Below are 25,968 nucleotides of genomic sequence, written 5' to 3'. Positions count from 1 at the left end.
ATTCTATACAGTACCAAAAGGGCCACGTGGAAAGAATAATGTGGAGGTGGTCCATGCACATGGACAGCGCGTGCAGCTACGGCATTAGTGATGGAGGGGCATCGCGACGCGTGCGCCCATGGGCGAGTGTGCTACGGCGCCAGGCATGCGGCGGCGGCGACCGGGCGGCACGTACTTGGACGAAGGCGCCTCGATACCAGCGAAGTGCACGCCTTGGCAGAACCGCGGCGGGGTGGCCTCTTTCGAGGGAGTCGTATGCGCCATCGGCGTCGTGGGGCGGCGCGCCTGCACCGCGCTCTCTTGCAGCGGCATCGTGTTGCACTGCATCAGAGCACGGGGCGACGGGGAGGGAGCGAGGTTCCGGTGCACGGTCTGCTGGGCAAGCAGCTGCGGAGCGGCCTGCCGGCGCTGCTGGGCCAGGTGCCGCGAGCGGCCCGGCGCCAGCTCAAACGGCGGCGGCTGCAGCGTAGGCGAGGGCGGGGAGATCGTCGGAGGCGCACGCGAACGGTGCGAAGTGATACGCACACCCGTGATTCCCTTCTTTTTATCCTCGCCGTCTGGGCGGGGCGAAGGCGGGGTAATGACCAGCTCAAACGTGCTGCTCTCGGTCGCAATGACACATTGCTGTGTACCCTGCATCGTGCGCGAGAATTGAGGCATGATCGGTTCCGCGGGCTTCGGCACCTCGGCCAAGTCGTGCTTGCTGTTGCGGCGGTCGGCCTGCGCGGAGAGGCCGTGCAAGAAGGAGATGCGCGGCCGCGTAGCAGCGCGATCTGCGTTACCTGGTTCGGTCCGAGCCTGCTCGGAGCGGTTCGTATGTCCCAAAGCACGAAACAGGTGCTGTGCAGCCCGAATGCGGTCCTCGGACCGCGGCTTGGCACCAGACTGTTTCGTGTTTGCTTGGCCCGGGAGGAACAGGCCATGGTTGTTGATCGGTGTCAAGTGGGCAGGGAGCTTAGTACAAGTGTTCTGTGCGCGCGAGGGCGACCGGATCGTAGGAGAATGGCGATGCCCCCAGGGCTCGCGTATGTTGCGGGTCATCGCATTGCCCGGGCGCTGTGGCAGGACACACTGTACAGGGGAACCGTTGAGATCCGCCTGCGAATCTCGCGGGCTAATGGCAGGCTGCATGCGGCGCTTGCGCGGCGTCAAGGGAGGGGGAGCGTCGGAGGATGCATAGTCGCCGTCACTATCGGACCCCGAGCTGGATTCGGACTCGGAGCTTTCCGCGCGCTCCATTTTGCTCGGCAAAGGAACGCCGTCGACCAGTGCGCAGTGTTCGACTCCGGTGCGATGCCAGTGTTTCCCGTTTCCGGGCGGCACGGGCGCGCCCGTAGGGAGGAATTCAAGATTGTACAGCATCGACGCCCACGGCATGATGGTCGCTATACTTTAGAAGCGAGAAGAAAGTGAGGGACAAGGGAGCTCAAAGCAGCTGGGAAAGGGGCGGGGCGGGGATGGGTGAGTGGCAGGGGGGCGCGTCTTTACGACACAGCCAAGAGTCAGGGGAAGGGGTCTCAAAGGAAACCAAGGGACCAGCCCACAGGCAAGAAGTAAAGACGAACGAAGGGAAGCGGCTGAAGCGCCAGGCTGTCAGCGGGAGGGTAAGTACAGGGGACGTGAGCCGAGATGGGGTGGCCAGAGAGTCACAATTGCGCGGCGTGCACCCTTTATACTACCCCCAAGCGATCTGCACGGTCATGTCCACCTACGCTGCATACCCCACGGCCAATAGCGCCCATCGGGTGCCAGACATCTACCGTGCGCTGGTCCGTGGATGTTGCGTCCCTGCGCTTTAGAAGTTCACCATGTGGAGGCTTGCACATTGACGTCGGCCGAGAGGACGCTTCATGACGCCGCCCCTAAAAAAAGCTGCGCTTCTCGGCCGGTGCCCAGGGATAGTACAAAGGGCGGGGGGCGGGCGGGGCGCGGAAAGCCGTTTGCTCACCCATTTTACGGTCAGTGCGCCAGCAGGAGTAGCTGGCTTGGTTGAGGGATCAGCTTATTGATTGCAAAATTCGATCGGAATGCAAACAATCAAATGTAGGTTGTGACGGGTGTGCTAATCGCTAGGTGTCGTTGTCGGTGACGGTGCCGTGGGGAAAACGTGCCTGTTGATCTCGTATACGACCAATGCATTTCCGGTACGTGTGCCGTTTCGTGCTGACGACAGAGCGAATATGTGCCTACAGTCTTTGATAACTATTCGGCCAATGTGATGGTCGATGGCAAACCCGTCAGCCTCGGTACGTTTTCGCCTAGCAGCAGCTTACCCCAGGCCTATGGGACACAGCCGGTCAGGAAGACTATGATCGTCTGCGCCCCTTGTCTTATCCGCAGACGGACATCTTTTTGATTTGCTTTTCAATCGTGTCTCCGCCGAGTTTCGAGAACGCCAAGACCAAGTGGTGGCCTGAAGTGTCACACCATGCGCCCGATACCCCCATCATCCTCGTGGGCACCAAACTGGACTTGCGTGAAGATCCGGCGACGAATGCGCGCCTGCGAGAGCGCCGCATGGCACCGATCTCCTACAGCCAGGCCAGCCAAATGGCCAAAGAGATCCGCGCTGTGCGCTACCTCGAATGTTCCGCCTTGACACAGAAGGGTCTCAAGGGCGTGTTTGACGAGGCGATCCGCTGTGTTCTCTCCCCGAAGCCGATCAAGCGACGGAAAATGAACAACTGCCTTGTGTTGTAATACCTACAGGACCCGAGGGCAGCCCGCTTGGTATATGATTGACGACCCTCGCTACTGTGACGGCACAAAGCACAGACGCACATGATACGGCGCTGTTGGGCGACAGCGGACGCTCTTCTTCACACTCCCTACGCCCAAGTGTATTGTAACGCTTAGTTTGTACTAGCATAGGGCACATACCTAAACTATGATGAGGTCGCCTTTACACGACGAGCAAAATAGCAAGGCATCCTGCGAAAACTGATTTGCCTTGTTCTTGGCGGCGGACGTGCCGTCAGACTGCACCGCGCTCGTCGAGCTGGGACCCTGGACAATGGACAGGGTGCTCGACGGAAGCTTGGGCGCAGCAGGGCTCTTGGATGCCTCGGCATCTTCGTCCATTCGCGCGCGCAGCATTTGCAGACTCTCGCGCCGCCGGTGGCGCTGCTCGTCGGGAATTTCTTCACGGAACCGCGTCGGGCGCCGAGGGCCGTCAGACGGGGCACGCGGCGTAAACGCGACAGGCTCCTGCTCGGCAAGGGGGGTGAGGCGCGGCGTCGCGACGTACGCTGCCGTCGCACTCCGGCGATGCAGACGGCCACCACTCGGCAGAACGGGGTTCGACACGACGCGGCGGCCCTGCGACGTAGGCACATCGCGCTCCAGCTCCAGCACACGGCGCTGCGCAGCGTGCACTTGCGCAGCCTCTTTGGTGAGCTCCGCCTCGAGCTTGCGGATGTGTGCGCGGGCCTCGTGCAGCTCCTCGTCCTGCCTCGTATGTGCGCCCGAGGCAATCTCGGCCTGCAACGCGCGGTTTTCGGCCCGCAACGTTTCGAGCTCGGCGAGGAGCGACGTGTCAGACGAGCGCGTCCGAAGCCTTTGCGCCTCGGCCTGGAGCTTGGTGACTTCGTCCGCCAACAGCGCCTGCTCCTTGTGTGCCTGGACGAGCTCCTCTTGCGCTTGAGCGACAGCCGTGTCGAGAGCTGCGATCCGGGCTGCGGCATCGTTTGCCTGCGTTAGTGGGGGGCGACGTACCGAATCCATCAGCTGGCGGCGCTCTGCTTCCAGCGCAAGGATCGTGCGGCGCGCCGTATGCAGCGAGTCAGCATCCAGCGCACTCTCTGCCTCGGGGTCCTCGGCAATCGGCGAGCCAAGCAGGTAGGTCGAAGGGTGCGCCTCGGCCATCTCTTCCGAATAGGGGCTACCTTCGAGCGCAAATCGCTCATCGTGCCGTGCCGGATCAAGAATCGAGTGAGTGGTAGGCTCGGGGAACAGGTCGTGCGTCGTACTGTCGCCCGTGGCATCCACATTCTCCGGCTGTGCCTCTGAATCAAAGAGCTTTGCGGCATCGAAGCCTTGCGGAGCCGATGTGCTGGGCGTCTCGTCTTGCGGCGCATAGCGATCGGCGTCACCAGCACTCGGTGCGTAGCGCTCAGCATCCTCGCTCGGTGCGTATCGATCGGCATCACCGGCGCTAGGAGCATAGCGGTCCGATTCACCGGTGCTCGGGGCATAGCGATCGTCCTCACCGCTGGGAGCATAGCGATCTTGCTCACCGCTGGGGGCATAAGAGTCCTTTGGTGGCGTAGGTTCGCTCGGCTCGGCTGCTTTCGGCGGCGCACTCGTGGTTGCTGGCGCAAAGAGCGAGTCGGTGGGCTCGGACACGTCCGCAGGGAAATCGTCCCGGGATGCAACGGCGTCGTCTTTTGGTGCATCGGGCTCCGATTCCTTTGCGCCAAACGGATCACTCTGGGAGGGGCTTGGGCCAAAGAGGTCATCTGCTCCGTCGTACTCGGTGGGTGCATAGGAGTCGTGTGCGCCATCCTTCGGAGTGTTGGAATCGGCCGGTGCACCAAACACATCGTTGGGCTCTTTGTGCGCGTCGGGTGCGTCATCCTTGGGCGCAAAGAAGTCGTCCGCGGTATTGTGCGTGTCACTTCCCTTGGGGCCCTCAGATGGAGTAAACAGATCGTCCGTAGGGGCAGATACAATGTCTTTGGGCGCAAACGGATCGTCCTTGGGCGCATAGGGGTCATTTTCCTGAGGAGCAAAGGGGTCCTCTCTGGGTGCAAACGGATCGTCCTTGGGCGTATAGGGGTCGTTTTCCCGAGGAGCAAAGGGGTCCTCTTTGGGCGCAAAAAGATCGTCCTTTGGTGCATAGGGATCATTTTCCTTCCGAGAAAATGGATCGTACTTCGGCGCGTAGGGATCGTTTTGCCCGGGAGCAAATGGGTCATCTTTTGGCGCATAGGGGTCATTTTCTTTCGTAGGGAAAACATCATCCTTGGCAGCAAAAGAGTCGTCCTTGGGCGCATACGCATCGTTTTCCTTAGGAGCGAACAGATCGCCCGGGGGAGCAGATACGTCTTCTTTCGGAGCAAAAAGATCGTCCTTGGGCGCATACGACTCGTTTTCCCTAAGGGAAAAGAGGTCCTCTTTGGGTGCAAACGCATCGTCCTTGGGTGCATAGGGGTCATTTTCCCGGGGAGCAAAGGGATCCTCTCTGGGTGCAAACGGATCGTCTTTGGGCGCATAAGGATCATTGTCCTTGGGACCAAACAAGTCGTCCTTTTGCGTGGTAGAGTCGGTGTCTCTGGGACCAAACAGGTCGTCCTTTGGCGCATAGGGATCGTTCTCTCTTGGCGCAAAAGGATCACTTCCTTTTGGAGTAAATAGGTCGTCCTTGGGCGCATAGGGATCACTTTCTTTTGGCGCAAAAGGATCATCTTTGGGCGCATAGGGACCACTCTCCTTAGAAGCAAACAAATCGTCCTTTGGCGCATAATGATCGCTTTCTTTTGGAGCAAAAGGATCATCCTTGGGCGCAAACGGATCCTCTTTGGCGCTCTCGTTCGCAAAGAGACCGTCACTCGACGCAAAAGTTTCCGGTGCATCCTTCACACCCTCTGTCTTGGGCGGCGCAAATGGGTCGTGCGCACCACTGGGCGGCCCAAACAGGCCATCTGCCGACGGTGCGTCGTCCTTTGGCGCACTAGGCTCGTACGGCGCGCTGCTAAACAGCGCCTGCCCATTGCCCTTGTCGCCGCCAAACAAGTGATCCGCATACTCTGCCGAGACTTCGGAGTCCTGTACCTTGGGCACCTCGCTCGCCTTGGCCGGCGTGCTGTGCATTGCCGGCGGAGGCCCGAAAGGATCCTTGGCCTCGGGCGCGCCGAACGGATCGCTCGCTCCCGATGCGCCAAAAGGGTCGCTACCGCCTGGCGCGCCAAATGGATCGTATGCCTCATCCTTCTTGAGCTCTTGCGGCGCATCAGCTGCGCCCGGCCCCCCAAACAACTGCTCGGCCGTGTTGGGCGGTGGCGCGCTGGTCTGCAGCTGCGCACTCGGCCCCCTGCGCACCTTGGCCTCGATGCGCTTGGAAATGTCGGGGATGTCCTCCGGGTACGCCGACGCAGCGCCTGCGCTCGCCCCCACCCTCTGTGCCTCTGGCCGGCGTGCTGGTCCGGGCGGGGGCCCCGCTGACAAGGCGAGTTCCGGCCCTTTCGGCGCGGATTGTTCTTCGAGCTTCTTGCGTTGTGCCTCCTGGTGTCTCCGGAGCTGTGTGAGCTAGCCCACCTACCTGTTTCCTGGCTCGAGCCGCCTTCGCCGCCCGGTCCTCCATGGTGGTCCACGCGCACCCCCACGTGGAGCCACGTGTTGTCGATCGGCGAGGCTTCTTCGCGCCACGAATGCGAAGGGTGGGGCGACTTGCGAGCGTGAGCGTGGGCCGCGCGGTGCGGCTCGCGCCCCGCTGTGCGCCGCTTCCGTCCACGGCACGATACGAGAGCCTGCGGCCATTTACACAGCAAGCGCCACGCGCGATGGCCGCGGCCGCGCCGCGTGAACCCGTGACGCAGCTGATCGATCTGCTGAGCACCTCGACGGACATCGCGCCGGATCGCGTCTGGGCGCTGTATGTGGAAGCGATGCAGGACCGGCCGCAGGAGCTTGCCGATGGCTCGATCCGCGTGCCGCGTATGCTCCAGGCCGGCGAGCACCGCCAGGTGCTCCAGGCGCTGGTGCCGTATACCGAAGCCTATGCAGCCTACCTCTACGACCGCGGCCGCATCCGCGCGCTGCGCGAGGCTGCGCAGAGTGTTCCTCTGCACACGGAAATTGCCCTGGACCTGTCCACGCCACAGGAGCTCGCGCCGCGCTCGCCGCCGGTGCCGCTCAGCGCGGGGGAGGCCAAGACGTACCTGAGCCGTGCCCGGACGCTCTTGGGTAACATGCGCGCTGCTAGTGCCGACAGCGTGTGTACCGCAGACTACAACGAGGCACTGGCCGTGCTCGCGCCGGGCGGCTACTTTGGCGAGATGCAGGCGCTCTGGTCGGATATGACGTCGACGCGCGACACGCATCCCGAGACCGCGCCGAACCGCGAGACGTACCACCACATGATGGAGGGCCTCTTTCGGCAGGCTGCGCGCCAGGCGCAGGACCTGCAGGCCGCACACGGCCATGCGCTCCTCCCCACCGAGTACGGCCGCCGTCGGTCGGAAGCGACGGCCGCGCCCGGCGACGCGGCCAAGTCGGTGCAAGGCGCCGCGCAGGTGCTTGCGCGCTCTGCGACGATGCTTATCCAAGACATGCACGAGCGTGCGATCCGCCCGAGCGTCCTGACGCTCGACCTCGCCGCGCGTGTTTTGCGCATGACTGGCCAGCTCCCTGCGCTCCTGGCGCTGCTCCGGACTGGTTTCGGTGTGGACGTAGCGAACCCCGATGCGGACCGTGGCGAGGCGCTTCCCCCGTGTGCCCCCACGACACACACGCTGAACACGGCGCTGATGGCGCTCGGCGAGTATGCGACCGTCTCGGACATGGTCGCTGCGTACGAGACCATGACGGAGCCTCTTTCTCGCGCCGAGTCCTCGACGCTCCCCTCGACCGAGGAATCGCGGTGCGTGCAGCCGAATGCCAAGACGTTTGCGACGCTGCTGAAGCATGCGTGCACCGTGCCTGATACCCTGTTTTTGGCCGCGGCGCTGGTGCCCGAGCGCCGCTCGCTCCTGTCGCGCTTTGCGTCGAGCGACGCGATCGGCTTTGCGACACAGAGCGAGCGCCAGGAAGAAATCAAGCGCCGCGAGCGTGGCGCGTACTTTGCTGTGGCACGCTACTTTTTCGACGAGTGCATGCAGCGCTACGCGGCGCAGGTCGCGGCGCTCTGCACGCAGCTCAAGGTCGATGCGCCCGCGCTCGCCTATGATGGCGCGCAGGCTTCGGGCGCGGTGCGCCGCGCATACCGCGACTGGCGTGCCCAAGGCGCACAGACAAGCGGCCGCCTCGCCGTGCCCGACGCGCGCGTGTCGCTTGCAGACGGCGCGCCGGTGTTTGTCCCGCCGAGCGTCGGCCTGTCGCTGCAGCAGATCTACCCCCTCGTCGCGCTGGCCTCGCGCCGACGCTCCCTCCCGCTCCTGGGCTGGATCCGCGCGAAGCTCGATCACTGCGTGCTGCTCAAGGAGATCGAGGCGAACGCCGTCGAGGCCGTCGCGGACGCCGGTGCGTGGCCCGAACTGCATGCGTCGCTCGAGGCGCATCTTGCGCGCGTGCGCCGCGAGCTCGATGGGCTGCATTGGATCCGTTTTGAGCGTCTGCCCGCGCGGCACGCCGCGGTCATGAAGCAGCTACGGGAGCGCAAGGCGCGCCGTGCTGAAAACCACACAGCCAAGGAGCTACAAAAGAAGCGCGTGCGCCGCAAGCGCGACGCCCCGCCCGAGCCAGTGCTGGCGGTGGCCTAGCGCAGCGGCAGGCCGCACACGTCGCAGTCCGTCGCGCCCGGCGCGTTGACAAACGTGCAGTGGGGGCACGCGGCGCCCCCGTCGCCTCCCGGCGACTCGGGGGCATTGTCATAGGGCGCATCCAGACTCTCTTGGTCCGAGTCTTGGCCGTCGTAGGTGAACGACTCGTTGCGTGTCCGTTCCGGCTCGGCGTACTCGGAGGCGATCGTGACAAGCGTCTGCCATCCGTTCGAGCCGAGCAGTGCGTCGAGCGCAGCATCGCTGTCGTGTGTCGTCGCAACCTTGCACAGGCGCGCCATCTCGTCCGCGTCAAGAATGCCGGCCTGGCCCATGAACGCGACGAGGTGCCAGTCGCTGAGGAAGCGCACGAGCGCCGCACGCGCCTCGGCACGCGCAGGGTCTGCCGCGCCGCCGACGTGGATCTCGGCAGGACGCAGCTTGGCGAGCTCGCGGCAGAACACGCTCAAATCCTGGTCGTGCAGGCCCGGCCGGTTTTCGATGGGGAACGACTGCGAGAGGAACAAGGGGTTCGGCGACGTGGGGAAGCCGTGCGTCGTCTGGGTCAGCAGTCATGACACTTACATTCACAATCAGGTACTCCACCGGAAAGGTCGGCTTCGCGCTCTCCTTGACGTCGATCCCGTACTTGTTCTTGTACCGGAAAAAGACTTCCGGGACGTACCGCGTGCCTTCGCTGGGCTTGACGCGGATCGTCGTCGGCTCGACACTCGCCTCGATCATGTCGGCGTCGACCATGCCCATTGCCTGCTCGCTCACCTGGTAGGCCGCGATATCGATCACGCCTTCTGGGTTTCCAGTAAGGATGCACGTCACAAAGCGGCTGTTGAATTCGCCGCTGCGGCTAAAGCGGCTCACGGCGCGGTTCGCCCCTTGGAGCTGCGCGGCAAAGACAGCTTCGCCGCCAGAAAGAAAGAAGCTGTCGAGGTGACGCTTGCACGCGACCAGGCCCGCCTTGCGGGGGTCTGTGTGCGTCGGGTCCGCCGCCTCGAGGTCCGTGTACACCATGCCGACGACCTGCAGGCCGCACGTACTGGCGAGCTGCTCGATGCGGCTCTGGTCCTCCCATGGGATGCCGAGCGCCAGGCCGTCGGTCTCGCCTTGCTGCGGCGGCTCGTGGATCGCCTCGACGACGGCCTTGACACCCATCGGCACCTCGTCGTACTTTTCGTAGCGCCCAATGAGGAAGCCAAAGCGCTGCGCGTTCGTCTTGCGCCAAATCTCCAGCACGCGCTCAATCAGCGAGGGATGCGCAAATTCCACATGGTCGACCATGCGGTAGGGCTGGCGCTGCAGCGTGATCGCGGACGGCTGGCACTTGGTGCACACCCCGGCCGGCCACGGCGGGTGCTGGCCGGAGGGACACGGCGCCTTGACCTTGTACTCGGCCTCTTCCAGCGGCGGCACAAACGTCGCCGACGACGCCGAGTTGGTCGCAATGTTTTGCTTGCGCAGGTACGCATGGAACGAAAGATGCTTAATGTTGTGCTCGGCATGGTACGAAGAGTCGTACGGCTCGAGCGGCATGCAGTAGTCGCACATGCCTTTGTCGCCGTGCCGGCAGAACTGGGTATCGCGCGTGCGCGCAATCGTTCCGGGCTGCTTTTCCCAAAAAATATCCACAGGATCCTCCACGACGCTCTCCCAGGGCCGCGCGCCGCTGGGGGGAGGCGCCACGTCGGGCTCCTGCTCGCGTGTGCTGCTTTCGGCACGCGGCTCGTACGCGGCGTACAAGAGATGGCCGTGTCTGGTGAGTGACATGATACGTACTTGATTCCGAGCGCATCGAGCGTCGACCCAACGAGCTCGCTCGCGCGCTTCTCGCCGCCGCGCGGCTCGTTCGAGAGCGTCAGGGTATGGACATCGGCGTCGGGCAGCGATTGGAGGATTTGATCGACAAGCACCTGTGCATCGTCGCCTCCTTCTGCCTGTACACGTAACTGGCCTTCCTTCGAACGCACGCGCACCAGCTGCGAGTTAGTCGGCTCAACGCACCATCGCCGTTCGTTGCCACACACCAAGACGCACGACCTATGACATAAGCATTGTGGAGGTATTGGCTACCGATGCAAGAGTTTGTGGAGAAGCTTGTTGAATTCCTTGGCGTTGTCGAGGTACAGATGGTGGCCGGCCTTGGGCACAATATAGACGCGTGCGTTGGGGTTGCCGGCCTTGTTGATGAGGCGCTTGGCGTCGATACCGCCGTTGACGTCCATCCAGTCCTTGTCTCCCTGCGTTAGTAGAACGACGTACATAGAGGAACGAGACGGGCATCTTGAGCGGGCTGACGCGGTGGAGCATGGGACGGCGCGCGTACGCGCCGGGTGCGAGAATGTCGGACACTGGGTTAGATAGGGTACGTACAGCAATACTCGCTGCTGCCGCGCCCGGAAAAGACACCGTGGCAGTAGGCATGCATGCAGAGCAGCTCGTCCGGAGCAATGTTGCCGAAACGGTTGCGGGTGTAGCCGCTGATAAGCAGCGGACCAAAGAAGGAGGTCGATCGAATAATCCCAAAGATGCTCACGTTGCGGTCCCAGAGCCAGCCGAGTACACCGAGCATCCGGCTGCCAAAGCGGCGGGGGGGCTGTGCATGCGTGCTCGTGTTGCTCGAGACAGACGCAGGCGAGGGACTCCGCTCAAGCTCCGGCGACTTGGGTTGCTCTGCGTCCCGCTTGGCCTGCTCCTCGCCAGCGCGAATGTCCCAGGACCCTTCGGGGATGCCGACCGGCGATACGAGCACCAGCTTCTCGACGCGCTCGGGGTGCTTGAGGGCGTAGGCCATCGACAGGTAGCCGCCGAGCGAGTGGCCGACAAGCACCATTTTCTCGATCTTCATCTTCTCGCGCCACTGCTCGAGCGACGTGAGGAAAAAGTTCTCTGCGGCCTCGACGCGCTCGGCACTCCGCGCGTTGGTGCGTGGCAGTGCATAGGGCGGGCGCGAAGAACGGCCCATCCCAAGCCAGTCCAGCGCAAAGAAGCGCGTATTCGGCTGCGAGCCAAACATGCCGAAGTTCTTGAAAAAGAACGCAGAGCCGGCCGCGTAGCCGTGCACGAGCACAATTTTTTGCTCGTCTTTCGGCTGGTCCTCGACCCGCACCGGCGTGCCGATCTCGAGCGTGTTGACGAGGCGCTTCGTACGGCACAGGCCCATCGAATTGAGCAGTCCCGCGCGGCTCGAGCCAGGCGGGGGCGGCCCAATGTCCACGAGCCGGATGCAACCCACCCGCCCCTCTGCACCGGGCTCGACACCGACGGTCATGAACTGGTTCTGCTTGTCAGACGGCTCGGTAGGCGGCGACTTCTTCTGGACCAGCTCGTAGGCCTCGGCGAGTGCGTCGGGGCCGTCGGTCGTGCATGCACGCGCATTACCCAGCGTCGCGCCTTGGAAGAATCCCGACTTGCTCATCAGGTAGAACTCCGCCTCGGCCGTCTGCTTCGGTGATAAGTTCCACCAGCTCGACAACGACGACGTGACCGACGAGGGCATCGGCAGGATGCTGGATGGCAGGCTCATCTCAGGAGAGACCTCTGCTGCGGCCTCGGCCACCTCGTGCAACGCATTCGTTGCATTCACGTCATCCCCACGAGCAGCACTGTCCGAAGTCGACATGGTGGGTTTTAACGCGCGTCGTTCTGGGTTGCGTAATGCAATGCAACTCCGCTGCGCGAATTCTCCGGCCGTGCATAGAACCTCCACACGCCGACCATGGACGACGCCACGCGCCGCTCGCTGGCGCAGGTGGTGCAAGAGGTGGAGAGTGAGCGTACGACGGCCGATGTAGGTTGCTCTTCTTACGTAGACGCTCCGTGAGCTTGCACGTAATGTGGACCGCAGCCAGCGCATGATTGCGATGCAGCTCGGGCAGATCTATGCGATGGAAGCTTCGCAGGGTAGGTGGGTTTTCTGACGCAGTGCCGGGCCACGTCGAGCGCACGGCCCACGAGTTTGGCGAGGTGCGCAATGCGATTGCAGCACTTGCGGCCGAGGTGCCTGCACAGGAATACTACAAGGTACGTCGCGATGCTGACGCAGTGGAGTGAAACCTGGTCCTGGTCGGTGCGCCATGCGGTCTTTGGCGCGTGCCTGGCCTACTACCTCGGCACGGGACGCCTGCTGTCGAAGGAAGAGGCGAGCACCGTGCTCGGAATGGACCGCGTGCCGCACGACCGCATGCTCCTTGCGACCGACGAGTACCTGCACGGCCTCATTAGCATGGTCAACGAGCTGCCGCGCCTCGCGATGAACGCCGTGACCTCGGGCGATTTTGAGGCGCCGGTGCGCATCGCGGCATTTGTCAAGCAGCTGCACGCCGCCTTCCAGGTGCTCAACCTGAAGAATGATATTCTGCGCAAGCGCTTCGACGGACTCAAGGTGCGTGTTCTTGCTGATGCAGTACGATGTGAAGCGCGTCGAAGAGATCATCTACGACATCCGCCTGCGTGGATTGGTTTCCGACCAGGTGGCGCCTGCGCCGGCCGGCGATGGGAGTGCATTGCTGGCCATCATGCAGGGGCGTACTTAGAGAAACACAGCTGGGGTATCATTCTACAGAGATACGGAAAGGAAACGCACGCTACTCGCCCGGCGCATTTTCACCCTTGTTCTCCTCCATGGGGTAGGGCACCATGTTCAGAAACGCGCCACGCTGCTGGTGTGGCGGCATGGACAACGACGAGCTCGCATCCATAAAGGACGACGCGTCGACGTTACCCCGCGGCATGCCTGGCGCGGCCGGTGGCGCACCGCGCATGCCCATACCCGCACCGGGGTGCACGCGTGCGTCGCCCATGGGGTTCGGAGCGTGGAAGGGGTACATGGGCGGGCCCCACTCGCTGCCGAGTGGCGCCTTGGGCATGCCTTTCATAGCTTGAGCGGCCGGGTGCATGTTCATCTCATTCTCCAGGCGGCCACGCATATCAGGCTGTGACGGCCGCAAGGGCATAAAGCCCGACGGGCCTTTGCTGGGGTCGAGCATCGCCTCGTTCATCCCGACACGGGACGCGACATCGCCGCCGAGACCCGGCGCGACGTTTGTCGCAGGAAGTGCATTACGAATCGGCACGCTGGAGCTGCGGTTCCTGACCATATCCGAGCGCGGTACAATATCGATCAAGAAGTCAAACAGGTCAGAACGCGCAATGGCGTTCGCAATGTCGGAGCGCTGGATCGTACGCCGCTTGTTTTCCTCAGCAACCATGAACGCGCGGCAGGTCAGGTCCGAGATAAAGACTGCGTTAGTACCACCACGTACTTTCACACGCGCGCGAGAAGAGGATGGGCGCCTCTGCCGAGATCATCTGCGTAAGTCGCGGGAAACATACCTTGACCTCGTCGTCGTTCTTCATCACCTTTTTGATACGCGCAAGCGGCAGGGCGCTGCTGCTCCCGTTCGGCGTCGAGCCGAGATTATAAAAGTCGATCGCCTTGCCGTCCGAGTCGAATCCATTTTCCACCAGGTCCATTTGATGGCGCCAAAAGTGGCGCTGGAACTGCCCAGGGTTGCGCGAGAACTGCTGGATGAGCGTGCTAAGTGGCGCAGACTGCTGCACCTGTGCACCAGCCTCCTGAGGCATCGAAAGACCCTCCACTGGGCCACCAGGCTTCGCGTCGGGCGCGCCAGGCACCGCGTGGGGTCCGGGCGCAGAACGCATAGCACTCGAATCGGGCTGGTAGAACGACATTCGCGCTGGAAGCGATGTCACGGAATAGGATGGAGTGTTACTCAAACTCTGTTTGGATCTTCACGTCCAAGACCTCACAATCCCACGACGGTACAGGGATCGTCAACAGAGCGAAGACGGCGTTCCAGCGCTTGTTGCGGGTTGCCCAAACATGGACCTGCTAGGCATTTTGCCACGTGGATGACGCGCCTCCACCTGCCAGCACGTTGCGGGGCGCGACCGACCTGGGAGCGTAGAGACTATCGGATCTAGGGAGGGACTTCAATCTTTTCCAGATGCGGGCCAATAAGCTGTGTCAGTCAAATAGCGTACTTTTGCCATTTCAAACGAGCTGGAGTAAGCAGGGGTCAACGTACTCCACTTTATCCTTGCCAAATAGACTGGTCAGTTTCTCATCACAGAGGATCTGGCGCTTGTTCTCCTCGTTCTGCAAGTTTCGTGCCTTGATGTAGACCCAAAGCTGCTTCACGACTTCGTAGCGGGGCATCTGCACATTAGATCGACAACGTACCTCGTTACCGCCGCACACTTCGGCCATCGCAGCAGACAAACGCATCGGGCGGTTCAGTGCACTGTTGGGGTTCGACGCGCGCTTCTTTTTCGGCTCGTCCTCCTCACTGGCCTTGGTCCGCTTCTTGGGGGCCTTCTTCGTCGCCGCAGGCTCCGCCTTGCGCTTGGTCTTGGTGGGTGCGGACGCGTCGCCAGGCACGCCGCCTGTACCAGGGAGCGTAATCTTTTTATCACCCGAAGACGACTTCGGTGCGCCTTTCTTGGTCACCTCGTCGTAGCAGTGGCGGATCTCGGCATCGATCGCCTTCTTGTGCTCCACAAGATCGACGCCGCTAGGCAGCGATCCTTCGGGGAGCTCGGACAAGGCAATGCGGATCTTCTTGGCGGAAATCACAGAAAGGTCAGCATCCTTCAGCACATCAAATATCCGCTCGCGCAGAACAGGTACAGCACGGTCATCAAATCCACCGTCGGACATGCTGAGGAGGCGGCGGCGCCCCGCGCGCCGCTCCTCCACTTTGGCCACGTGGACGTTGGCTTCTGGGACCATGCAGCGCTCGGTGGCACGACTTTTGGCGCAGGGTGCGGCCCACACGCCGTCGGCGGATGTCCAGGCGGCGTCCAAGATGCTTCTGCGCCCAATCCCGCTGTACCGTGCTCTTTTGCGCGCGCACCGCTCGCTGATGCCCGAAATGCGTTCGCTCGGCGACGACTATATCAAGGCCGAGTTCCGGCGACACCAAAAAATCGATAACCCTCTGCAGATTGTAGGCTTCTGCAGCCAGTGGAAGATGTATTTGGATGCGCTGCAGGCAGACAAGCAGATGCCGGGCGGCTCGCGCGGCCAGAGCTTGGACCCCAAGCTCCTGGACAAGGTACGTGCACCTTCCTCACACAGTTCTCCGACGAACAGCTGTACCAGCTCTACGAGCTCAAGCTGGCTACGGATGAGGTCTTTGACCCGGAAAAGGCACAAGCAAAGCCGCCACCCAAGATTAAGAAGCACCAATCATAGTCACACGCCCGCTTCCGGCCAGAATAGAACTGCGCGCGGCGCCGTCCGTTTCAGGGCAGATGCATCGACGACCTGCAGCTCCATTTCGGAAAAGACATTGCTCTCTTTGCCGACGACAAAGCCGAGGTCCTCAAAGAGCGCACGCGACGCCGCATTGCTCTCGTGGATGCGCGAAAAGATGTGCGTAGGATCGAGCATCAGCGGCGACCGTCCCTGCGACTCGCCGTGGGGAAGCGGCGTGGGGCGCGCTGTGACATAGTAAAACAAGAGGCGCAGCGCCTCGGAGGCAAGCCCTTGCCGCCGGTATGCGGTATCTGCGATCATGACATTGAGCTCGCCGCCCATGCGTGGCGGCGCATCTGCGTCGTTCTCGTCGTACTGCTCGCTGAGGAAAAGGTTAATGTCGCCGACCATGGGGCAGGTCGTGAGCAGCGCGTCGCGGTCGTCATCCGCTGCCCGACTCGGCCCGCGTGCAAGCACGATAAAAGTGAGTTCTGCGTCAGCGTCGCGCCGTACTGTCTTCGTCGTTGCGCCATGACTTTTGCATTTCCACTTCCTCTTCGTAGCTCAGGGCCGAGGAGCCTGTCGCTTCACGCAGCGCCTCGTTCTGCATCCACGCATGATACGTGGGTACCTAGATAAGACAGACAACGCACATGCTGTTCGCTGCGTGTCAGGCTTTGCACCTACCGGTACGGCACGAGCACCACGCGCTCGCCGACCAACACCGCCGCCCTATTAATCCACATCTGCACCGGCCGCCGCGAAGTGCCAAATTAAATCACGCGCTCCACCGAGTTGGGCTATCGGGGCGAACTATGAGCTAGCGCACTGCGCCTATTGCTGCTGCTGGTTCACGCCGAGGCTGGATTAGTGGGTGGCGTAATACGTACAGAACATTGTTTCCGTGGGGAAGGTAGGTGACGTTACGGGCCGTGCTCAGCGTCTTGGCAATGTCCTGCGACGCCTCGATGCGGCGCATGGTCAGCAGGCCATCGCCCGCCTTATCCAGCGCACGCGTAATGAGCGAGGCCGCCTCGGCCTCACCCTCGGCACGCACGACCGAGGCCTGGCGCTCCTGCTCGGCCTTTTCGACAACAAACTTGGCACGCTCGGCGTCCTGTTGCGCAATCTGCTTCTGCTCCACGGCCTTGGTGAACTCTTGGCCGAATGTCAAGTGGGTCTAGGTGAGAAAAGAGATATCACGTACGATCGACACATCCTCGAGCACAATGTTGAACTCGCGCGCGCGGTTCAGCAGATCCTCGCGGATCCGCGCGCTGACGACCTCACGCTGGGTGATCAGCTCCGCCGCATCGAACTGGGCCACGGTGGCCTTCAGCACCTCGTTTCCGATCGAAGGCAGCACACGCTCGTCGTAGTCCTGGCCGAGCGATTGGTAGATCTGCGGCAGGTGCGCCACATCGGGGCGCGACAGCACACGCAGCGAGAGTGTCACCATCTGTAGATCCTTAGATCCCGTCGTAGTCGAGATGGTCTGCGTAAGCGCCGGCAACGAGAATACGCACCCTGGGCTTGATCCGGACATCGTACAGGATCGCCTTTTGCAGCCACGGCACGAGGAAGTGCGTGCCCTCCATGGAAGGCTGTCGTTAGCACGTATCACAACGCATACGTACCTTCTTCTGCACACCCGTGAAGCGGTCAAAGAGTACCGCGCGGTAGCCACCCGGCACGTCGTACAGGCTCGCCTGCACCGCAATGGCACTCAGACCCAGGGGGACTGTATCGCGTTAGCACCGGTTCCAGCATGCGAGTACGTACCTGCGAACCTAGAAAGGAAGTTGGATGCCGCGTTCGCCATCCTGGATAGAACCTGTCAAGAAACGCTGGAGATGCTAGACTCGGCCGTCTCGAACCTGGCGAGCGACTGTTCTGACGGATTTGCCCCGGGCCTCGTCAGCCTCCACACCGCCGCCACCCACAGAGGGAGCCGCACGTGCCACGAGTGCGCGGACGCCCAGCACCGACCGGGAGGGGAGGCGGACCTCGCGCGGAAAGGGCCGCGTACCAAAGGCTCGGAGGAGACGGTGCACCTACCTACAGCGTTATGCACAATCGCCCCTAGCATTCGTCTAAATGATGCACTTGCATTATACCAATTCTATTGCAGCAAGGCTAAGAACCGTTGGCGAGACGCATGAAAAAGTGCGATGCCAAAGGAAAGAGAGCGAGGGAAGGATTGACTCTCGTTTACTTCAGCTGCTTCTTGGCGTTCTTGGTAGCAAAGTAGCTAAAGGTTAGCAAAGACGCGTCGAGTGTACGTACCTCTCACCACCGAGGATGGTGACAATGCCGACGGCGGCAGCGCCGAGCAGCTTCTTGTCCTGAGCCTCGATCTTGTTGCGGTTCTGGTAACCGAAGTAGCCAGCAGCACCAAGGACAGCGACGTTGACTGGTGTAAGAAAAGCCGTACAATGCAATACGTACCGACGCTGAGGGTCGAGAGCCAGTACTTGGGGTTGCTCGAGAAGTCGTTCCAGAACGACTTGGCCTTGTCGAGACCGGTCTGGAAGCTCTTCGAGATGCTGATGGTCAGAGATAAGCGACGTACCTCTTGCCGGCCTCCTTGGCACGGTCCTCGAGCTCCTCGGCCTCCTTCGAGATAATGTCACCGACCTTGTTGGCGGTGGCCTTGGCCTCGTCGAGGATGTTCTCAGCCTCGCGCGAGACCTCCTTGGAAGCCTTGTCAGCCTCGTTGGACACGTCCTTGGCAGCCTTGTCGAGGCTGTTGGAGGCGTCCTTGGTGGCCTTCTCGGCCTCGCTCTTGACGTCCTTGGCGGCCTTGTCGACCTTGTCGGCGGCCTTGTTCGCTTGGCTGGTTTTGTGTTAGCACCTGTGCTCGCTACTCGCGCATCGCGAATACGTACTTCTTAATGTCGTTCTGGGACATGGTTGTAGTGTGAGATTGGCGACGTCGGGATTTGCAAAAGGTTCCTGCCCTGCCGCCGCGCGCGGACGGGTATTTGCTGGCTGCACGGTTGCGCCGCTTTCTCGGTACCAGTCGGGCTGCACGGCTGCATGAGGTTCGTGCTGCGCCTAATGAACAGCGGCCGTTCGGATGATTATGTAATCGTGCTTGGTGTGCACGGATTCCCACCTGTCCCAAGTGGCTCGAGCGGGGTGGGCGTAGCGGGTGCGCGCAGCAACAGTATGGCCTGCAAGGAGCGTGCGGTGATTGACTTTTTGCTGGACGAGTTGCGGCACCATCGATCGGATCCAAGTAACCATGGGCGTCCGTTGATTGTCGGCTTGCAAGGACCCCAAGGCAGTGGTAGGTCCAAACGCGTACTGATAAAGGCAAATCGTACACGTGTGCGAGTGTCGCGGCTGACCTTACCCATCGCAAACCGCCCGTGCGCATTGCTGTGCTCTCCCTGGATGGTGCGTACGTGAGGCTGACATAGACCTCTACCTCCCGCACGATGCCATGCAAAACGTCGGGCGGGAAAACGCGTCGAACGGCTTGCTGCAGGGCCGGGGTCAGCCAGGCACGCACGACGTGGCGCTCGGCACGTCGCTCCTGCACGCGATCCGAGACTTGAATACCCAGACAGAGGGAGCGCTGGCGCTTCCCGTCTATGACAAAAGCGCGTTCGATGGACAAGGCGACCGCGCCGCGCGCACGATCCAAGTTTGCGCGCCGATCGACATTGTGCTGTTCGAGGGGTGGTGCCTCGGCTTCTACTCCATTCCACGCGCAGTACTTGCAGAGCGTATCGCGACAGCAAGCCAAAATGACCCGCCGGCGTTCCTCTCCTACTCCCTAGAGCACTTGGACGCGGTGAACGAGCAGTTGCGCGTATGGGAACAGCAATGGTATCCTCTCATTGATGCATTCGTCCAGTTCTGCCCGCATGCAACAGATGGTGCGAGTCCCTGGTCCCTGGTCTACCCCTGGCGCCTCCAGGCAGAGCACGCAATGAAAAAGGCGAATGGAGGAAAAGGCATGTCGGATGCACAGGTCTACTCCTTTGTCCAGCGGTACGTGTCACATCCTAATCCAGTTACCTGCCGAGCTACGAGCTCTTTTGCCAGGATTTACGTCAGCCCAACCCCTGGACAGGGCGGTGCTTGTGCATGGACGTAGGCGCGGATCGCGAAGCAAGCAGCATCCAGCGTGTCTGAGCACCGTCTCGGACAGGTCGGCAAGTACATCGCTATAGCACAGCAAACTAGAGACTTAAATGTCCGTCTTGGGGCGCATCAGCACCTGGTAGCTCCCTAATGGTCAGTGCGCAATCCATATACGTACGGTGCTGGACGAGCCACTGGTCGGTGGGGGGGAGGTCGCCCTCGCTCGGGGTGCGCGCGATGCGGAAGTCGGCCTCGACGTACAGGAGCGTACTGGGTAAGCATTCACAGTACGTACCCCTTGGGCAGGTTGCGCAGGCGGTTCACGGTCGTCTCACCGAACGCAAAGACCGAGTGGAACGACGAGGTGGGGGTGGCAGGGGCTGTGTCAGCAACAGAACGTACTGCCATCCTCGTTGGGAGGACCAAGAGGATCGGTCGTCGCGACAACGTAGCGGAGGTACTCCTTGCCGTTGCGGCTCTCGCGCACCTCAGGCTGGCTCGTGAGGCGGCCAATGAGGTTGATACGCGAAAGCTGCGCGGCCGACGTCGAGGAGAACGACTAAAAGTCAGCATCCACTTCAAAATCCAAACGTACGCGGGCGGCGCTGGCAGTGCGGGTGGCAGACAGAAGCGATTGGCGGAACATGGTTGGTGTAAAGTGGTCAAGGTGATGTGGACGCGTCGGGACGGCGCGCGGCGAAGGCGCGTTTCGGCCGAGCGAAGGCGCAACGCGCAAGGCTACGACACCTAGTACTGTGACAGCTCCACACGGCCGCCCTGCTGCATCCAGTCCGAGAGGCGGCGCGTGACGGGGATCTGGCAGGTGAGCCGGCTGGACGGCTTGCGGCGGATAGCATATTCGAGCATATCATCTTCCTCGTCTGAGGGCTCAGAGCCAAAGATTGTAGACGCGTCGCTCGGTTCCTGGTTGATTTCGCCACATCCTTCCGGGTCCTGGGGGTTGGCATTGCATAAGTAGGCATGGCACGTAGCGCACTCCAGCTCGCCTCCGCACGTAGCTTCAATGCCAGGGAGGTCGTGGCGTTTAGCCGTTTCCATGAGCGACTCGCCGATGAGCCCATCGACGTCGTACCACTTGCCGTCGTGGCCATGGAACCGCAAGGGAACGGGCGTGCCGAGCGTATCGGACGTGGCGCTCGCCTTGGCTGCCGCCACTTCGGGCGCTGGTGCTCCCGATGGCGCGCCGCGAGCGCGCGGCGTGAGCTGCGCAGTGTGGACCAAAGGAGGGCCCCACAGGCTCATGTGCTCTTGCTGCACGAGCTTTTTCATGCCGAGACGCCCGCGCCACCGCGGCCATACAACGAGTCGTTCACGCAGATCATCGAGATCGTGCTTGGAAGAAGACGGCGCCAATGCTGCACGGAGCAGCAGGGGCGTATCGGACGAGCGCAGGTTACCGTACCAGTCGCCGTGGGGGTAGACCAATGCGTTCGCCGCCCACTTGTGGCCACCGACGTGGCTAATCTGAAAGACACGCACGCGCTTGACAGGCTTGCTGCCCTTCGCGGCGCACTCTTCTGCGTGCTCACGCACCTTTTCCACTAGGGAGTCGTGCACTTCGGTACCGACGACGCCACATCGGCAATCACGCGTTCCGTGCGTACATACAAAGACATGGGTCTCGCTTTTGAGGTGGGCTTCCGGCTGCTTAAATAGTGTGTCGAGTGTAGTGCGCATCTTGTCACCACTCGGCATCGTGCGCAGCGACAAGGGCTCTGGGAATTTTACAAATAGGCCGGAGGGACGATACGCGTACAACGTATATTCTTCGTCTTCCATAGCTTGGTTCGGCGGCGCACGCATCGCCGCCGTGCGGTGGGGGTCCCATGCCTGCAGCCCCGCACGCGCTTCGCCAACCTCGGTCGGTGTGTCATTCGCCGCGAAGCTCAGGCCGTAGCCGGCCAGCGAGCCGCCTTCGCGCACGCGGCTCGAGAACTCCGCATAGAGCGGGCAGGCCGCATCGATATGCGATGGCCACGTCACATCCGGATGCGGATACTCTTTCGGCAGGAGAATCAGGTGCCCATCGTACTCTGGCGCCGAGCCGGGCAGAGCCGACATGTCGTACGGCGAGGCGGGAATCCGGCCGTGCTCGTCCAACGCGCCGTCGGGGTTAAACGGGTACTTTTCCCAGCTGCGCGTAGCATATCCACGAGTTGGATGACGAGGACCCAGCACATGCGCCACACGAGGGTGCGGCGCGGCACGCCGCTCGCGTACAAGGACAGCCACGGCTCGGCGCGCAGCCCGCAACGACATTCGTATGGGAGCGAAAACGGAAAGGGACTTTGTCATCCTCCACCTGCGGGCGGGCCACCTTGTGGCGTTCTTTGTTGCGGGGTTGCACCATGTCGGAGCGCGAGAGCGATACGTACGAAGATGCGCCGGAAGGGTCTACGAGTGGGTCAATAGACGACCTTGTTCGTGATACGGACCATCTTGCGGAAATTGTTGCATCGCAGGCGCTGCCCGAGAGCGAATACGACGACGATTATATCGAGTGCGTAGCGCGCACTGATCCAGCGACGATGACGACGATTATTTCTTTGACGATGCTGCAGAGGAGGAGGACGAATTTGATGAGGATGACTATGACGAAGTCGACGACGACGATGGCCTGGACCCCGACAATCTCCAAGGTAGGTAGCGCAACTGACCCAGGCCACGCCGGCATGTTTTTCCTCGAGACCGAAGGAGCTGACGGAAATCTGATGGAGCGGCATGTGCGGCACCTTAGCCTGCGTGAGCTCCAGCAGCTGCTCACCTATGGTATGGCATCCTTTGAGCCGGACGATCCACTGAGCGACTCGGACCACGAGGCGTCAGGCGTAAGTCGCTGTTCTGACCCAGATCATGTCGCGGTGGCGGAGAGACGAGCACTCGGGGTCGCCTGCTGATCTCTGGGAGCCGATCAAGGAACCCGTGCGCGCCGGCCTTGAGCTGCAGCGCAGCGGTGACTTTGGCATGGTACGTGCCATGGCTAATGCAGCCCTGGATGCCATCCTTGTATGGCCCCCGCAATCTCTCCAGCCAGATTGCGCATCGCAAAATGCTTTCGCGCGTTCCCCGCAAAGGCAGCCTGGCGGTACGTGGCGCGCCTCACACAGCCCCTTGTCCCCAATTCGAAAGGCGTGATTGTCGCACAGTATCCTGCGCCATGCTACAGTGGGCAGTACTCGGAGGGTGCGTATTGCGACTCACACAGACTCTTCCTTCTTTTATACATGCACACGCGATATGCGCGTCCACGTACGTTGTGCCGCTGACGCAGATATACGACACGTCCCAAGCCCCTCGCCGCCAGGCTGTGACCGTGGACGATTCGAGCGTGCCCTACGGCCTGCGTTCGAGCCTTGCGTTTGAGAGCCCCGAGCAGATCACTTCGCTCAACCTGATCCAGACGCTCGAAGCACGACGTGGACAGTGGACCATTACGGATGTGAACATCTCGCCCGACAATCAGTGGATTGTCTACTCGAGCATCTCGCCATACGTTGGCCTATCGCCTGTGCGTCCAGCGGCCGACACGAACGATCCCTCGTCGAACCAAGTCACACTCGACTTTTCGGCGAACGCGCATGATTCGGCAGGCGTATGTCTATCGACTCACCCAGATCTGGTCCCTCCGATTCTCTGGCGACTCACGCGAGATCATTGCGGGCTCACACTATGGTTTTATTTATGTGTACGACATTGAGGCACAGCGGCGTGTGCTGAGTGTCGCAGGGCATGACGACGACGTGAACAGTGTCACGTTCGCCGACGCGGCCTCGTCCAACGTCTTTGTGAGCGGCAGTGACGATGCGATGCTCAAAGTATGGGACCGCCGCTCCCTAGTGCGCGGCAAGCCGGCGGGATCCCTTCCAGGCCACACCGAAGGCATCACGTACATTTCCCCCAAAGGCGACGGCCGCTACTGCATTTCCAACTCCAAGGACCAGAGCGTGCGCCTGTGGGATCTGCGGAACCTGCGCAGCACCGAGGCCGTGGAGCGCTGGGCCCCATTGGACTATGGGCTGCGCAACTGGGACTACCGCTACATGCCCTACCGGCGACCGCGGTACTATTCGCATCCCGAAGACTGCTCGGTGATGACCTATCGTACGTCGCTTTTTTTTTCTCACACAGGCGGCCACTCGGTCCTGCGTACGCTGATTCGGTGCTATTTCAGCCCCCGGGCGACTACAGGGCAGCAGTATATCTATTCTGGCAGCGCGGATGGGCGCATTCATGTACGTTGCTTCGCTGACGCAGATTTGGTCGCTCGACGGCAATGTCGTCCAAGTGATCGACCGCAACGATACACACCCATTGCACACTGGATCCGGCGACCTCGCCAGCGATCCGTCCGCCCCCGAGTGGGACCTGCCTGCGGCCGTGTCCTACGAACAAACCCCCCGGTCTAACTCCGGCTTTGCCCGTGCGCGCCGCATGCAGAACGGCAACAAGTGCATCGTCCGCGATGTGAGCTGGCATTCGGGCGAGCCCACGCTCATGAGTACTTCGTGGGATGGCAGCGACGGCCAGCTCGGGAGTATCGCACAGCACGTACGTCGCCTTGCTCACGCAGGAATGGAAAGGACCCGAGAAGCAGCTGTATACCTAGTCGCAGGGGCCTCCACGCAATTGGCCCAATTTATAGAAATACCCCTCGGCGCGAAGCTCCGTTTGCTACGATGAGTTTCATGCGTGTGCCGCGCGCTGGCTTGCGGATCCGTACGGCGGGGCTTGAGCAAGTTCGTGCCTTTTGCGCGACGCCCCGTGTGCGTGACGACCGGTTCGATGGCGATGGGCGCAACACGCACTTTGGTTTCCGTACGGTGCGCGAGAGCGACAAGGAGTCGCTGGGTACGTGGCTATATCTGATGCAGTCGGCACGGTGTTCTCGTCGGTGGCCTCTTCGTACGATATTATGAACGATGCCATGTCCCTCGGCATCCACCGCTTGTGGAAGAACCACTTTGTGGAGATGCTGAACCCCCGTGGTGGCATCCACTGTCTCGACGTGGCCGGCGGCACGGGCGACATTGCGCTGCGCCTGCTAGACCACGCGCGGACAAAGCACCTGGACCGCGAGACGCGCGTCACTGTCCTCGACATTAACCCCCAGATGCTCGTCGAGGGCCAGAAGCGTATGAAGCAGACCATGTACTGGAACACGCCGCAGATCCGCTTCCAGCTCGGCAACGCCGAGGCGCTCGACAAGGTGATGGAGGTCCCAGAGCGCCGGAACCCCCCCGCGAGCACGCACAAGAACCCTATTCTGCCCCCTCTGGTCAGCGAGCCGATCCCGAACGAGTCGGTGGATCTGTACACGATTGCGTTTGGTATCCGCAACTGCACGCACATTGACGAGGTGATCAAGGAGGCCTACCGCGTGCTCAAGCCCGGCGGTATCTTTGCCGTGCTCGAGTTCGGCAAGGTGTCGATCCCCCTGCTCGCCGAGTACGTACCTCCGCTCACCCAGAATGTACAAGCAGTACTCCTTCTCGGTCATCCCCCCGCTGGGCCAGCTGCTCGTCGGCGACCGCGACTCGTACCAGTACCTCGTCGAGTCGATTGAGCGCTTCCCTACGCAGCGCGAGTTTGCCGACATGATCGCCGACGCTGGCTTCCTCTCGCCCGGCTCTGCCGAGGCGCAGTCGATGGGCCTGCCCCGCCTGAGCGGCCCCAGTGGCGCGTACGAGGACCTGACGCTCGGTGTCGCGACGATCTGGACCGGTATTAAGCCGTTTGCGTAGCGCTATAGAAAACTCGCTAACTCGGGATCTTTTCGCACCGGATGTACGTCTTGGCAGGATCGTGCGGCAAAATGCAGAAAAAGCCGAGCGACTGCATCGTCTGGAAGAGATCGCGCGCTGCGTCAGAACAAAAACGTACCCTCCAATGCAATCGTAGCGCACTGGTCCGTACCGTCGGGCAGCTTGCGGCAGAGCTGCGATGTTGCCTGGCCGCGCTCCCTGCGTCAGTCTCGCCACGTACCCGTCCAGGGTGAATTGCGAGCTGGTGCCGTTGCGGCTCTTGGCATCCTGCGTCACAAGCTTCCGCACCTCCTCATGTGCGGGAGAATTGAGCTTGTTGATCAGATTCGAGCTTTGAGCGGACCTGGGGTCAGGCTGGCCACCTACATTCGGTGCACGTCGTTCGCGAACAAGCCAGGCCCGTTCTCGCTTACCTCATCCCTCCACCGGGCAAAGCGTGGGG

General features: G+C 61.8%; 18 protein-coding genes across 18 annotated transcripts; 7 read left to right on the top strand and 11 right to left on the bottom strand.

Annotated features, from left to right (window-relative positions):
- Window positions 1-84: 84 nt before the first annotated feature.
- MJAP1_000471 (uncharacterized protein) lies at window positions 85-1,239 on the bottom strand (the record flags this gene model as incomplete). The annotated part of the gene is made up of 1 exon (XM_060264441.1): window positions 85-1,239. One exon carries the CDS (start codon window positions 1,237-1,239, stop codon window positions 85-87), a length of 1,155 nt encoding a protein of 384 aa, XP_060120424.1.
- Window positions 1,240-2,225: 986 nt separating this feature from the next.
- Window positions 2,226-2,700, top strand: RAC1 (Rho GTPase protein rac1; the record flags this gene model as incomplete). The annotated part of the gene is made up of 2 exons (XM_060264440.1): window positions 2,226-2,246; window positions 2,269-2,700. 2 exons carry the CDS (start codon window positions 2,226-2,228, stop codon window positions 2,698-2,700), a joined length of 453 nt encoding a protein of 150 aa, XP_060120423.1.
- Window positions 2,701-2,880: 180 nt separating this feature from the next.
- Window positions 2,881-6,301, bottom strand: MJAP1_000469 (uncharacterized protein; the record flags this gene model as incomplete). Its single annotated transcript, XM_060264439.1, has 3 exons — window positions 2,881-3,690; window positions 3,715-6,237; window positions 6,260-6,301. 3 exons carry the CDS (start codon window positions 6,299-6,301, stop codon window positions 2,881-2,883), a joined length of 3,375 nt encoding a protein of 1,124 aa, XP_060120422.1.
- Window positions 6,302-6,500: 199 nt separating this feature from the next.
- MJAP1_000468 (uncharacterized protein) lies at window positions 6,501-8,332 on the top strand (the record flags this gene model as incomplete). The annotated part of the gene is made up of 2 exons (XM_060264438.1): window positions 6,501-8,268; window positions 8,304-8,332. 2 exons carry the CDS (start codon window positions 6,501-6,503, stop codon window positions 8,330-8,332), a joined length of 1,797 nt encoding a protein of 598 aa, XP_060120421.1.
- An 81-nt stretch (window positions 8,333-8,413) lies between these two features.
- NPL4 (nuclear protein localization protein 4) lies at window positions 8,414-10,433 on the bottom strand (the record flags this gene model as incomplete). The annotated part of the gene is made up of 4 exons (XM_060264437.1): window positions 8,414-8,974; window positions 9,000-10,182; window positions 10,206-10,405; window positions 10,431-10,433. The coding sequence occupies 4 exons, from the start codon at window positions 10,431-10,433 to the stop codon at window positions 8,414-8,416; spliced, it is 1,947 nt and encodes a 648-aa protein (XP_060120420.1).
- A 62-nt stretch (window positions 10,434-10,495) lies between these two features.
- On the bottom strand, window positions 10,496-12,048 carry MJAP1_000466 (uncharacterized protein; the record flags this gene model as incomplete). The annotated part of the gene is made up of 3 exons (XM_060264436.1): window positions 10,496-10,666; window positions 10,689-10,777; window positions 10,800-12,048. The coding sequence occupies 3 exons, from the start codon at window positions 12,046-12,048 to the stop codon at window positions 10,496-10,498; spliced, it is 1,509 nt and encodes a 502-aa protein (XP_060120419.1).
- A 96-nt stretch (window positions 12,049-12,144) lies between these two features.
- On the top strand, window positions 12,145-12,961 carry tsn1 (Translin-1; the record flags this gene model as incomplete). The annotated part of the gene is made up of 5 exons (XM_060264435.1): window positions 12,145-12,216; window positions 12,239-12,329; window positions 12,352-12,449; window positions 12,472-12,810; window positions 12,833-12,961. 5 exons carry the CDS (start codon window positions 12,145-12,147, stop codon window positions 12,959-12,961), a joined length of 729 nt encoding a protein of 242 aa, XP_060120418.1.
- A 51-nt stretch (window positions 12,962-13,012) lies between these two features.
- Window positions 13,013-14,120, bottom strand: HAP5 (CCAAT- binding transcription factor component; the record flags this gene model as incomplete). The annotated part of the gene is made up of 3 exons (XM_060264434.1): window positions 13,013-13,668; window positions 13,691-13,736; window positions 13,761-14,120. The coding sequence occupies 3 exons, from the start codon at window positions 14,118-14,120 to the stop codon at window positions 13,013-13,015; spliced, it is 1,062 nt and encodes a 353-aa protein (XP_060120417.1).
- A 248-nt stretch (window positions 14,121-14,368) lies between these two features.
- On the bottom strand, window positions 14,369-15,108 carry MJAP1_000463 (uncharacterized protein; the record flags this gene model as incomplete). Its single annotated transcript, XM_060264433.1, has 4 exons — window positions 14,369-14,410; window positions 14,433-14,451; window positions 14,477-14,580; window positions 14,632-15,108. 4 exons carry the CDS (start codon window positions 15,106-15,108, stop codon window positions 14,369-14,371), a joined length of 642 nt encoding a protein of 213 aa, XP_060120416.1.
- Window positions 15,109-15,178: 70 nt separating this feature from the next.
- On the top strand, window positions 15,179-15,645 carry MJAP1_000462 (uncharacterized protein; the record flags this gene model as incomplete). Its single annotated transcript, XM_060264432.1, has 2 exons — window positions 15,179-15,505; window positions 15,529-15,645. 2 exons carry the CDS (start codon window positions 15,179-15,181, stop codon window positions 15,643-15,645), a joined length of 444 nt encoding a protein of 147 aa, XP_060120415.1.
- Window positions 15,646-17,470, bottom strand: PHB1 (Prohibitin-1, subunit of the prohibitin complex (Phb1p-Phb2p); the record flags this gene model as incomplete). The annotated part of the gene is made up of 9 exons (XM_060264431.1): window positions 15,646-16,097; window positions 16,162-16,279; window positions 16,302-16,311; window positions 16,336-16,380; window positions 16,539-16,828; window positions 16,856-17,143; window positions 17,175-17,252; window positions 17,286-17,389; window positions 17,431-17,470. 9 exons carry the CDS (start codon window positions 17,468-17,470, stop codon window positions 15,646-15,648), a joined length of 1,425 nt encoding a protein of 474 aa, XP_060120414.1.
- A 389-nt stretch (window positions 17,471-17,859) lies between these two features.
- On the bottom strand, window positions 17,860-18,559 carry MJAP1_000460 (uncharacterized protein; the record flags this gene model as incomplete). Its single annotated transcript, XM_060264430.1, has 5 exons — window positions 17,860-17,899; window positions 17,935-18,061; window positions 18,097-18,194; window positions 18,221-18,484; window positions 18,537-18,559. 5 exons carry the CDS (start codon window positions 18,557-18,559, stop codon window positions 17,860-17,862), a joined length of 552 nt encoding a protein of 183 aa, XP_060120413.1.
- Window positions 18,560-18,819: 260 nt separating this feature from the next.
- On the top strand, window positions 18,820-19,794 carry MJAP1_000459 (glycerate 3-kinase; the record flags this gene model as incomplete). The annotated part of the gene is made up of 3 exons (XM_060264429.1): window positions 18,820-18,940; window positions 19,074-19,650; window positions 19,674-19,794. The coding sequence occupies 3 exons, from the start codon at window positions 18,820-18,822 to the stop codon at window positions 19,792-19,794; spliced, it is 819 nt and encodes a 272-aa protein (XP_060120412.1).
- A 55-nt stretch (window positions 19,795-19,849) lies between these two features.
- Window positions 19,850-20,389, bottom strand: RIM1 (ssDNA-binding protein, mitochondrial; the record flags this gene model as incomplete). Its single annotated transcript, XM_060264428.1, has 5 exons — window positions 19,850-19,890; window positions 19,922-20,013; window positions 20,039-20,123; window positions 20,146-20,275; window positions 20,339-20,389. The coding sequence occupies 5 exons, from the start codon at window positions 20,387-20,389 to the stop codon at window positions 19,850-19,852; spliced, it is 399 nt and encodes a 132-aa protein (XP_060120411.1).
- Window positions 20,390-20,490: 101 nt separating this feature from the next.
- Window positions 20,491-21,825, bottom strand: MJAP1_000457 (lipoyl synthase; the record flags this gene model as incomplete). Its single annotated transcript, XM_060264427.1, has 1 exon — window positions 20,491-21,825. One exon carries the CDS (start codon window positions 21,823-21,825, stop codon window positions 20,491-20,493), a length of 1,335 nt encoding a protein of 444 aa, XP_060120410.1.
- A 287-nt stretch (window positions 21,826-22,112) lies between these two features.
- On the top strand, window positions 22,113-24,370 carry MJAP1_000456 (uncharacterized protein; the record flags this gene model as incomplete). The annotated part of the gene is made up of 13 exons (XM_060264426.1): window positions 22,113-22,264; window positions 22,288-22,403; window positions 22,426-22,592; window positions 22,615-22,731; window positions 22,754-22,849; window positions 22,872-22,947; window positions 22,970-23,013; window positions 23,036-23,356; window positions 23,379-23,865; window positions 23,893-23,910; window positions 23,953-23,996; window positions 24,019-24,312; window positions 24,335-24,370. 13 exons carry the CDS (start codon window positions 22,113-22,115, stop codon window positions 24,368-24,370), a joined length of 1,968 nt encoding a protein of 655 aa, XP_060120409.1.
- Window positions 24,371-24,440: 70 nt separating this feature from the next.
- COQ5 (2-methoxy-6-polyprenyl-1,4-benzoquinol methylase) lies at window positions 24,441-25,505 on the top strand (the record flags this gene model as incomplete). The annotated part of the gene is made up of 3 exons (XM_060264425.1): window positions 24,441-24,612; window positions 24,636-25,209; window positions 25,232-25,505. 3 exons carry the CDS (start codon window positions 24,441-24,443, stop codon window positions 25,503-25,505), a joined length of 1,020 nt encoding a protein of 339 aa, XP_060120408.1.
- Window positions 25,506-25,521: 16 nt separating this feature from the next.
- Window positions 25,522-25,944, bottom strand: MJAP1_000454 (uncharacterized protein; the record flags this gene model as incomplete). Its single annotated transcript, XM_060264424.1, has 4 exons — window positions 25,522-25,622; window positions 25,645-25,724; window positions 25,747-25,857; window positions 25,940-25,944. 4 exons carry the CDS (start codon window positions 25,942-25,944, stop codon window positions 25,522-25,524), a joined length of 297 nt encoding a protein of 98 aa, XP_060120407.1.
- Window positions 25,945-25,968: the final 24 nt, after the last annotated feature.

Source organism: Malassezia japonica, chromosome 1 (genome assembly GCF_029542785.1).
Source record: "Malassezia japonica chromosome 1, complete sequence".
Lineage (NCBI taxonomy): Eukaryota > Fungi > Basidiomycota > Malasseziomycetes > Malasseziales > Malasseziaceae > Malassezia > Malassezia japonica.
Note: the sequence above shows the minus strand (reverse complement) of the source record. Positions and strands in the feature narration are given on the sequence as shown.